The following is a 12,775-nucleotide window of genomic DNA, read 5'->3' as shown; positions in this document are numbered from 1 at the left end:
TGTTTAGTCATTCAGAGAACGTGAATCTCAGCAGGCATAATCAATAGAGCCCCTTCAATGCAATGAAACATAAGCGAGTGACAAGTCTGATGGTTGTCAGTCGAGCAGAGATAAATGGCGTGAAGCTTAACCACAGCATGTTGAATTATTTAGAGAGGAGTCGCCCCTCCTCTCTTGAAGATCAAGTGTGCTGACAAATTGTAACACCATTCTTTTACTAGTTTTTATGAATTGAGGTAATGAATAATTCTCTGTTCATATTTTTACCCTGGAACAACGTTTGTAGTGATTCGCCTGTATTTTGTTCTTTTAGTTTATTTTGCTCAGATAAAAAATAAATCTGTCAAGATGTGCTTGTTAGCTTTTGGACCAAATGCCTAAGGTTTTAACACATTTTATCTCGGTAGGCTCTCTTTATCTGTTCTCATTTAAATTCTACCAGATGGACAAGTTTTGAAATAGACTTTCAAAAAAAGAGGAAAATGTGATGTGCAATTACAGTATTAAGTGGTCTGTGAAATGATAAAGCCTTAAGGGTCTTCTGAAGGTAATATTGTTACAAATGATGACTGAACTACCCAGTCACCTCTAAATGTCTCGTATCGCAAGGAAACGTGCTTGCTGTCTATGTCAGGGTGTGCAATTAGGTGTAGATAGGCCAGATACTACCAAAACAAAAAAGGCAGAAACCACTGGTATTAAAAAATAATAATAATAATTCATAAATGGACATTTAAAAGCTATTATGAACCATTTTAACAAAGCTGCTTGTCTTTGAACTTGAGCCGAAAAAATAATTTTCAATGGGTTGAAATATTTGGATTCCACAATTTTTTTTTTTTTTTTATATATAAATTATTTTAATAATTTTAAGTAATCATGGGGCATCCTTGAAAGTTTACTGATGCCACCTAGTGGGCCCCGGCCCCTGATTTGGAACCACTGCTATAGAGGTACATGGTAGACTATCAAAAATCCATGCAGTTTTACTGCACAAAAGCAGTAAAAAAAAAATTGTCACGCCATCATATTTTTATCTAACTGTATAGGTGAATAGCTATACAAAACCCTGTGACTTTTTTGCTTTTATTGCTCAGGCTGTGCATTGAATTAAATGTGTCATGAGATAAGAGATGAAAGCATTAGAGTACATGGTTAGATAGAAGCAGAAGAGGTCTGACGGATTCCTTTAGTGAACACAGTATCGCAGTTAAACGACTAGAGCTGAATGTTTTAACATTTTATACTGTATCTTACATTACTGATCAATTTAATGCAGTAAAACTGCTTTTTAACACGAATGCCATTGGCCCTGGCCAGTGGCGGCTCCAGACAATTTTGATTGGGAGGGCAAAGGGAGGTCCTGGTCATTTCAATGGTGGTCTCATGAAAATCAACAAAAAATACAGTGGACACAGCTAATAACTGCATATTACTGCTACTAAACAACAAAAACAACACAGCATATCAACTACTTTGTTTTAAATGAATTAAACATTTGCAGTTTGCAAACACTATGCTCAAACTTTAAAGCTGCGGTAGGGAACTTTTGACGCTCTAGCGGTTAATAAACAGAACTGCTTGCGTCTTGCGGAAGAACATCGTAGCCGGAACTACTTCTCTATGTTTATGTCTATAAAGAATCACAAATGTACTGGGTTACTCCGCCGCGGTACCCCCGAAGCAATCTAAAATAGTCCGAATATAAACACTTATTAAAGGTGCACCCTAGTGATTCAGGACAAGCCAAAAACACGGTTTGGAAAATGGATTCATGGTGTACTCGCTTATTATATACATTTTTCTACATTTTGAACACAAACAAAGTTACGGACCGCAGCTCTGATTGGTTATTTTTTACCGGGAGCGATGGAGTTTTTGCAAATGGCAATAGGACCACTGGGAGGAGCCAGAGGAGCTTGATTTTTTTCACAGATTATCTGTCTCATATTCTACTGTCAGAACATAATGACATGTTTAATAAATATGTAAAAAATATTTTTTTACAAAAGTTCCCTTCAGCACCTTTAAAGGGTTGGTTCACCCAAAAATGTAAATTATGTCATTAATAACTCACCCTCATGTCGTTCCAAACCCGCAAGACCTCCATTTATCTTCGAACACAGTTTAAGATATTTTAGATTTAGTCCGAGAGCTCTCAGTCCCTCTATTGAAAACGTATGTCTTCTCTTCTGTGTCTGTTGTGAGCGAGTTCAAAACACAACAGTTCAATGATATCCGGTTCGCGAACGAATCATTCGATGTAACCGGATCTTCTTGAACCAGTTTGAAATGGTTCGTGCCTCCAATACGCATTAATCCACAAATGACTTAAGCTGTTAACTTGGCTGACACTCCCTCTGAACAGGGCCGTGCAGAGACCTTTGGAGGGGCAGGTGCTCAAAGTATAAAAGGGGCACATGTACACAAGGCTTTAAATGGTGCTGTTCAAAATATCAATACAGCAATATATTGTGATTCATTCCTTGCTGATTCGCGTGTTGATATGGATGATTATGTACTGATACAGCAGCAAATGCTTTGATGCAGCTTTGAAAAAGAAACAATAGAGAAGACAATTTTAAGTTTAAAATAATAATAGCTCTGGGATTAGAAACTGAAATGTCTTAAATTGTCCCAACCTGAAGGCTTTTTCTTCTCTGTTCTATAGAATAATTAAGAACAGCGGTTATATTAAAAACTATAGAAAACACTTGATTGAAACTACATTTTCCTCTTTCTCACCAGCCTCTGTCTTCTGGCTTGCTGTTACCTGCTCTCTTTCTGTCACTTGTGCCTACATTTCCCTTTTTTCTTCCTCTATCTCCATCTCCTCATTTGATCTATTATTTTCCACTATCTGTCCATCTAGGAACAGGGTTCAGCATTAATCTATTATTTTAACCATCAATACTACTCTTGCAATAAGTCAATAAGTCCACCTTAAAAAAAGATACACTTGAATATAGTGATTAATATTATTATTACTGTTGTAGTTGTCTAAAATTGAACATATTTGCAATGTAAACAAATGACAGGCTACATTTGTTATTCTTATCCTTCACACTGCACTTTGATGACAGGATATTATGCATTTTTTATTGACGTTGATATTTTTACATTTTTTTCCAGAGATATTATAGCTGTTGCTGTTGTAAACACTCTTAGTATTGTAGAAAAAAAAATAGTTGCGTATCATTTAAAATATAATTATATTTTAATTCATTTCTGAATTGTTTTTATTTTTATAATGATAATTCAGAGAATGAGAAAACCTGAATAAGCATTACCAGTGTTGTGGTAATTATTTTTAAGACACTCTACGTGTTAAAATATAAATAAGTACTGTAATATAATAAAAGTCTAGTCAAATAACATAAAAAAGACCAGACCCCTCGATGCCTGTGAAACTTTTCTCCCTCAAACAGCAGGCTAGTGTTACTTCTACACACAGCAATATAAACAACATATCTGCATGTTCTCACATCACATCGTTCTTGTAAAATAAAAATAAGCAAATAAACATTAAAATCCCTTCGCTGAGAATGAAGCACCACTTACCAGCTGCCACGGTGTTGCAAATATCCTCTAGCAATTAAAAAATGCGCGTGGGCGTGAGGAATCGTCCAGGTCGGATGAGGTCGTCGTCGTGAGGTGAAAGGTCATCATGTTGGTCATTTTATTTACGGCTAAATTATTATTCATAAATTGTACTAATATTATAATTGGGGGTGGGTAGGCATTCACAAAAGGGAATGTTATTACAAAAAAAATGTTGCTTTGACAAAAGTGCACTTAATGGGCAACGGACTCAGACAGTTCGATCAAATAAACCAGTTAAAAAAAACGGTTCACCGGTTCTTTTGCGCTCGATGTAATGTCATTAGCGATGACTGCCCTTCATTCAAGCCTTCGGTTTACCCGCGCTTATAACATTAGCACAGAATCAGTTCAGAATCAATCAACAAAAGAATCAGTTCAGACGCTCTGTTGTGTCAGTCTGCTTCACACTGAATCACACATGCTCGGTATCATCAGCTCCTCGGTTCTCGAAATCGCGTCCGACAGAAACGGTTCTCGGTTCAGTGTATGAATAAATATATCGAAATAATTCTTATTTATTATTGTTCTGCGTAGTTTGAAGAGAAACATTTTTTAATCTTTATCCCGGATATATAGGGGCACACGATTATATATATATATATATATATATATATATATATATATATATATATATATATATATATATATATATATATATATATATATTAATCAGGAAGAGGGTGGGGGGCACTGGCACTTGGTGTTTAGCTTTTAAATAACAAAACTTGTAAAACACCACTCTTGTGCTGTATTAACTATTTTCAATTCAGCATGTGTGATTAAGCCAGCAAAGGTATATTTTGTTACACATTAACTTAGATTAATGTGCTAATATAAGTGGAAAACAATGTGTTTGGAATTGTATTAGTGCACGTGTATTTACTTACAGTGTTCTGGAATCTCATTGTCCAGCTGTGTAACATATATTACCTCATACAAAATTAAAGAGCTAAAGATTTTTTGGAGCTCAAAACAATAACACTGCACTAAGGTTAAAACTGCATTCATGTTTTCCGGTCTTATGCAGGGGAAAAAACATTAAAAATGCTCTGCTGTGTGGACGTCTCAGAAAATGTGGCCTTTCAAAAGACCCTGAACAAAGAAAATCAACAAATTATTAACGCACCCACAAAGGACATGCTGTTACATAAAGCTGTCAAGAATAATCCACTACACATTATAAACGCAGAGGGAAAATGCTTCTGCATATGTGGACATGACTACAGAAATTAAGTATGGCAGATATGCATACTGTGTGAAGTGTAAGCCGGATAAATAAAATATGGCTTTTGCCTGCAGAAAATGTGACTTGTTATGAAATTCTGCATACCTTAGTGCAAAATGTGGTACATTTCGGTCTAGCACTTTTTCTGGCAAACATATTTACTTCAAATGATACTAAACCGCTCTTTAAAATATTCACAGAGCCTCTTTTTGGATGGCAGACTTGATTAACTATAACTAGCATTCATAAACTGAGCTAATATTTCATTCAGGTTTAATCCTGGTGTGAAATGGTTTTATATGTATGATGTTGAATCTGGTTCCTAATGTGACGTTTGACAAGTGTATTCAGAACAGGTATTTTGAATAACGGAGAATGATGAGCCACAGGGAAATTAGCTCTTAGGTGCTGACTGCTTTGAGAAAAGCTTTGTGACACAGAGCCATCTGCTGTTCATAACACGCTTTTACAACATATAGCATGATTCCCAATCATGAGGTCCACAAAAATAAACAAATAAATAAAAATCCTCCAGAACACGTGAGTCTGACATATCGAGAAATTGGAATGTTTGTTCTGAGATCGGAAAAAAATGAGTCATTCCAATTGCAATAAAAAACAAAAACAAACAAATAGCACGGAGTCACGTGATAACGCAACATTTACTCTTTATGGAACCAGATTATCTTAAATTACTATGTGTACAGTAATTACATTAAGTGACTGAATTTAAGAACTGAGTCCCTATCATGAAAAAAAAAACAATCAGCACAGTCACAAGTTTTGTGACAAAACCACAATAATCACATAATTATGAGTAATCGTGTCTATTTTTGGTCATTAGTAGTAGAAAACATTTTCATCAAAAATAACTGATCCTGAAAAATTAACTATAATATTAAAAACTACAATAACAGCAGTTAAGAATATGAATTTTTCCACATTTCAGTCCGTTTTGGCATTACAACCCTTAATGGATTGGAATTTAATAAGCATTCTCAATTTAATTCTGGAAGTTCTACTCAGACTTAGTTATCAATGTATTCATTATTACCACTGCAGATTATTAATTTAATGACTACGATATTCAACTAAAGACCTCGTATACTTTGAGCAGAGGCTCTCTCCTGCAATGCTTCTATCCCAGCATGTGGATTGAGCCCCCCAGTGGTTTACAGAGGTACTGCGGGTTTTCTGGATTACGTATTTCTGTAAACAATCGTTAAAATACATTTTACAAATTAAATAGACATATTTTCCTGATTATCTTAACCTCTTGTACACAAGTCCAAAAACTATAAGTACAAAACTAAAACGACAAACCCAACTAGTTAGAATGGAAACCTAGCGTTGTCCCCAAATACATCCACTAGAGGTCACTATAAACATGATATTGACAGGCGCTCATAAAACTGAGCTGTAGGTCTATGTGAAACACTAAAGTAGTAAACGTAAATTTGGTCGTTGCATGGAGTTTTACAAATAGTAGAAATTAATGGAATAATATTTTATAAATCGACACATCAGTGGAAGTGACACCAATGGACACATGGACTACGGAGTAAGGACTGTGGCCATATGCACTAACTTTAAAAAACACTGCACAACACTAAGCCTACACAAGAACATTCAAGCACCTTCGCCTGATTTATTAATTAACAGAGTGAACAGTTCAATGTTCAGAAAACTGATATATATATATATATATATATATATATATATATATATATATATATATAGCCTATATATATATATATATATATATATATATATATATATATATATATATATATATATATATATATATATATATATATATATATATATATATATGCTATTTACTGTAAATGTCTGTGTAGAACCTAGAAAATAAACAAGACCTGGCAACCCTAGAGTCAACTCGAGCTCTGCATTTCCTTGAACTAGAAATGCTTTCGATTCACCACAAGCCTTTCACTTTCTCTTAACAGTGGAAGTGTTGAGTACACGTTGTTCAACTAGTTATTCGAGTTCAACTAGTTTTTTTCGCTCGATGAGCTTTAAAAGAGCTCTGAGGGGTTTGTGCTGGGCTCTGTTTAGGTTTTTACGTGCTTTGCCTGCTTTGGGTTGGCTTGTTCTTAGTAAACTTAGTTGGAGATTTACTCGTCAGATTAACATGTCAGGTGATGAGTGCGAGTATGACTCTACATGGGAGGATGAAGACGAACATAAAAAACACAGGAAGAAGGTATGTTTGAATTACTAAGATTTACTTTTTTCCCGGGGCTGGATTATAAGACATTCATTCACTGAAATGTGTTTAGGTGCATTAGGTACGCTGTACCATAGTTTGCTATTTACGCTTTCTATTTCTATGAATGTGAAACGATTTTACACACACCTGTCTCATTTTGGGATTTCTGGGTGTGTTTACAGAAGGTTCACCACTATGGAGAGAGTCGCAGGAACATGTTTGCAGCAAGGGACATGCAAAGATTTCGACATAGTTGCCGGGTGAGTTTCATTACCTTCAAATAAGATAGTGGGGTAAACTGTGCCACTCTTTAATACAGTAGCCATTTTCTAGGCAAGGAAAAAGGGAAGCAGGAATAAACCTAATATGCTGTTTTATTTTTATTTCTAACCTAGGAAGCATGCAGTTACCGAAATTTGACTTTTCTAAAAGAAAGTTTCTGAATAGGGTCAGTGTGCCAAATAGTGACAACAACAGCGCATACTAACGTCACGAATACGATGGTCACAGTCAGAATTTGGATTTGCAATACTCCAAAAAAAAAAAGAAAAAAGGAGAGATAACTACACCTTTGCTGTAATATACAACTGTGGTTAATTTGTGTAAGACAAAAATGTGTACAGTTTTCTATATTAAACCACTGTCTTACCTATAGATATGTTCATATCTATGGTCTTACTCCACTCTGCTCACTCTACAAATTGACATGCCAACTCACATTACAACATTGAAACAAATATGAAAAACATATACTGAAAAGCAAGGCAAGTTTATTTATATAGCACATTTTGTACAAAATGGTAATTCAAAGTGCTTAACATAAAAGAAAGTAAAATAGTCATGAAGAAAAATAATAAAAAAAATAAAAACAAGCAATTTTAAAACTTTGGAAATTATTTAAAAATTGACTTATTTAAAATGAATTTAAAACAGTTGAAAATAAAACATGATTTTACCTAAAATACAGTGAATATGTAAAATACAGTGAAATTGGTTCGGACATCGCACAGTAGTCATTCAATAAATGCACAGCTAATCAGATGGGTTTTGAGTCTAGATTTAAATGTGACTAGTGTTTTAGTGTTAATAATAACTAGTGTTATCTGATCTCTTCTGGAAGCTGATTCCAACTTCGGGCAGCATAGTAACTAAAGGCGGACTCCTCTTGTTTTGTGTGAACCCTTGGTATTTATAAACTGAATCCATCCTAATGATCTGAGTGCTCGGTTATGTTTATATTCAGTGAATAAATCTGCAATATATAGATGAGATGAGATGAGTATCTAAATCACACAACAGGACATGCCTAAATGTTACCAGGATCTTCTAAGCTAAAATCTTACAGCTTTAATTTGTTTCTGACTCAAGGGCTTGGATAATATTAGTGATGATGATGATGATGATGATGGTGCTGGTGAACAAGATACAGTAAGTAAAATTTCTGCCATTACACTCATAATTAGCCACATGTCAGTGTACAGTATTAGAGTACAGTGTTAAAGTATTAATTGCACTAAACTTGTTTGATAGCTCACTAAGCAGTCTTGATTTGGAGAAGAGACTTGGTAATGGGTTTGTCTAGTGTTATTATTAATGTTGTTGTTGTTGTTTTTAAGGACTCCTTCTATAACCTAGAATTTTACCGTGGTAATATAAGATCTTCCCCTGATGGTATGGAATTGCACTCATTCTATAGTTAGGGTGACCATATGCGCCGTTCATACGGGACACGTCCCAGCCAGGATTTTAATATTGCCTAAAATATCCAGGTTTTGGCTATTTGTACGGTGCAGATTGATTGTTGTGAATCATGAGAGCTATAAAGAGCAGAACAGACGGCTCCTTATGCTTTTGAATCGCTTTTACGTGTATGTTCGTTCGTTTGACTTGAAGGATTGTGGCACTTTTGTTTTTTTTTTTGGATTTGTGCGCAGCGACGCTTCAAGTCAATCGAATGAACAAACACGTGCACATATTTGCATAGCTTTGATTGTTCCTTCTTGATCTCACCTTCTCACACGCATTCTCACACGCAGCCCAACGATTGGTCGACTATGTACAATACTTGCATGTTATTGGTCAAGCTGCTCTGGATGTTTAAGGCATTATTAAAATTCTGGCTGGGACGTGTCCTGTATGAACGGCGCATATGGTCACCCTATCTATAGTAAAATCACAATATTTATGGTTTTCATTTAGCTGTTACAAGTGTTATTCAAGGAAGTGCTTTAACATATTACTTTTGTTTGGGCAGAACTTTACATCAGTGATTTTCACAATCAGTGGCAGGGTCAATATGAATGGCTGGAAGATGTCCACTCCTACATTCAATGGTAAGATCCTGTTCCACTTCATCCAGGAGTTCTAGTCAACACTGTTTTAATTTTTATGTATGTTGGAAGTGTTTGAATGGCCATCATTCAACTTACCATTTTAAAACTTTGCAGGTTGTTTCCAATACAAGAGCCGGGGGTGAATTGGAGAGCATATGTGCTCACGAAAAAGGAAATAAAGGTCAGTTTAAAACATTCACTTAAATGGGATTTTCAGATTTGTTTACCAACAATATTAAAAAGTATCTGTCTGACAGGATTTCTCAGGAAATATTTGTCTCCATTTAGAAGCAGGTTACAGCATAATGAAAAATAGAGAAAGCTTAAATTAATCTTCTTCAATTTTTCCAGCTTTTCCGTAAGGATGAAGAAGTAAAGAAAAAACTGGTAAAATCATATAAGCTCATGTTGGATTTCTACGGTATACGTTTGATCGATGAATCAACAGGAAAGGTGGATCGTGCTCTTAACTGGGAGGAACGCTTTAAAAACCTGAACAGGTTTTTACTGTCATATTTTTTTTCTATTTGTTGCATTTCAGTTGATGTTGTTTCAAGACTTTTATGCCTTTCCAATGGCTACATCATTTTCCCTTTGATTTTTCAGACATACACATAACAACTTGCGCATCACACGCATCCTGAAGTGCTTGGGGACTCTGGGATTGGAGCACTACCAGGCACCTCTGGTCAAGTTTTTCCTCTATGAAACTCTTGTCAAGGGACAGCTTCAAAATGTGAAGCAAAGTGCATTAGACTACTTTATGTTTGCTGTATTGGACAAATCAGACAGAAGGGAGCTGGTTAAATTTGCATTTGACAATTTCAAGCCCCGAAAAAACTTTGTCTGGGGTAACATGAAGATTCTGTCAGGTCTGGTGGATAAACAAAATTGCAAAAACGAAAACATGGACCAGCCAACAGAGAATAATAGTAGTAGTGCAGAAGATCAGCAGAAAAGGGTGAATCTCCATGAAAGCAAACACAAAACTAACAAAACAGACACCAGTCATCCTCTTAAAGAGATGCATAGTAAAAACGATCACCAAACTAAAGATGAGCCACTTACTCCAAACACATTGACAGAAACAAATAGTGAAAATGAAAATGAGGGTGTAGTAAAAAAAAAAAATCAAGATTTGAGTGTTGGGGTCGATGAAGATAATGAAAACACACCACCAGCAAACAAGTCTCATGGTCATGGTGCTGTTAGTGGTTCTCACCAAACTGAAGACGAGAGAAAAAAAGATCACCAAAATAACAATGAGCCAGCTATCCCAAAAAAATCAGCAGAAACAAATAGTGATCAGTTGGAAAATAAAGACAGACCATGCAGCTCAGAAAATGGGGATGTAATAAAGTCTCATGATCATAATGCTTTTGATGGTTCTCACCAAACTGAAGAGGGGTCTCCATGTCAGGGGCATGATAAAAAATCGAAGGATGAAACTGAAGACAAAGGATTACAAGATAACAAAAAAAGGTTGAATCCCCATGAGAATGAACATAGTAGTATAGTAATAGCTAGTCATTCTCTTGAAGAGATAAAAAGTAAAAAAGATCACCAAAATAAGAGTGAGACAGTTATTTCAAACAAATCGACAGAATCAAATAGTGTCAATGTTAGTGATGATAACAAAAACACAGAACCAGCGAACAAGTCTCATGGTCATGATGCTGTTAGTGGTTCTCACTTAACTGAAGAGAAGAGAAATAAAGATCCCCAAAATAACGATGAGTCAGCTATTCCAAAAAAATCGACAGAAACAAATAGTGATCAGTGTGAAATTGAGAGCGGACAATGCAGCTCAGAAAATGGCGATGGAGTAAAGCTAAATCATGGTGTCAGTGTTAGTGGTAATAATGAAAACATAGCACCGGCTAACAAGTCTCATGGTCATGATGCTTTTGATGGTTCTCACCAAACTGAAGAGCGGTCTCCATGTAAGGGAACTGATGTGGAAATGAAGGATGAAACTGAAAACAACGGATTAGAAGATAACCAAAAAAGGTTGAATCCCCATGAGAGCAAACATGAAATTGAAAAAATAGGGGCTAGTCATTCTGAAGAGATGAAAAGTAAAAAAGATAACCAAAATAAGAAGGAGACAGTTGTTCCAAACGAATCGACAGAAGCAAATAGAGTCAATGTTAGTGATGATAATGAAAACACAGCACCAGCGAACAAGACTCATGGTCATGATGCTGCTAGTGGTTCTCACCAAACTGAAGGGGGGTCTTCATTTCAGGTGCAGGACGTAGAAATGAAGGATGAATCTGAAAATAAACATAAAAAATCAGAAAATGAGCAGTAAAGGGTGACGCCAGTTAGTCCAAACAAATTGACAGCAATAAAAATGAAAAATGACTTATTAGGGAGCGAATGAGAGCAGCTCAGAAAATAGAAGTGTAGAAAAGCAACATCAAGAGATGAGTGATTGTGATGATATTGATTACATAACACCAGCAAACATGTCTCATGGTGATGATGTTAGTGGTCCACACCAAACTAAAGAGTCTTCATGTGAGATGTCTGACACGTCTCATGGGGATGATAAGGATGGGTTTATGGACAAAAATATATTGGAATGTCCTTTATGAGTTAAGTTATACTGCTATTCTTAAAGATGATTGTTTTTTTTTTTCTTACTTAGCAGATTGTCATAAGGAAAAAAAATAGCATTATTAAAGTACATATTAGGAAATGTAATATATTGATTTTTGTCTTTTTTTATGGATTGTAGTGATGAATTGTTAATATACTGATAAACTGTTAATTGTTAAATTGCTGTTAACTGCTAAAAAGTATAATTTAATCTCTTCACCGACAAAGCATCTTTGACTAAACCCTGACTCCTTTACAGGAAATGAAGCATATACAGTAGCTGCACTATAAAAATGATCATCAGTAAATGTTAGACTTGTGAGTTTGATCATTTTGTCTACTATGATCAATTATTTTTTGAAAAAACTCAAAATTGGAAATATTTTAAAGTTCTCTACGCCTGAAGTTGAAGTGCGAGTTTAAAAAAAGTTAAATATTCAATGAATTAAGATGCTAAAACAAAGCCTGTTATAAATGAAAATAAATATGTGATAGAAATCAAATGAATATTATAGCTGTTTAAAAGGTTTTTGGTTTGTTTATGAATATTTTTATCAAGATCATTATAAATGTTTGGTGTTAAAGAGAATTAAGAGATTAGTATTGCTGAAAAGCAGAAAAGGATGGATTTCCATTGTTTTGTTGTTGTTATTATTAAGATTTCTACTGCTGAAGCAAATAAATGTTTTCCCACTGATAAAAGTCTGCATGAATTCTTGTGTCTACTTTATGTTTTTATGTGTAGACATGAACTTGGCGTTTTCTTAGCAAAACATT

The 12,775-nt window shown here is 35.0% G+C and overlaps 1 protein-coding gene across 1 annotated transcript; it reads left to right on the top strand.

Moving 5' to 3' along the window:
* The first annotated feature begins 6,748 nt into the window (after window positions 1-6,748).
* On the top strand, window positions 6,749-12,700 carry LOC113111036 (opioid growth factor receptor-like). Its single transcript, XM_026275409.1, has 8 exons — window positions 6,749-7,055; window positions 7,244-7,321; window positions 8,430-8,489; window positions 8,678-8,732; window positions 9,316-9,394; window positions 9,509-9,575; window positions 9,746-9,894; window positions 10,001-12,700. Exons 1-8 carry the CDS (start codon window positions 6,861-6,863, stop codon window positions 11,706-11,708), a joined length of 2,391 nt encoding a protein of 796 aa, XP_026131194.1. The 5' UTR covers window positions 6,749-6,860; the 3' UTR covers window positions 11,709-12,700.
* Window positions 12,701-12,775: the final 75 nt, after the last annotated feature.

This window comes from Carassius auratus, chromosome 11 (genome assembly GCF_003368295.1).
Source record: "Carassius auratus strain Wakin chromosome 11, ASM336829v1, whole genome shotgun sequence".
Taxonomy (NCBI): domain Eukaryota; kingdom Metazoa; phylum Chordata; class Actinopteri; order Cypriniformes; family Cyprinidae; genus Carassius; species Carassius auratus.
This window is presented reverse-complemented; position numbering and strand designations above follow the sequence as displayed.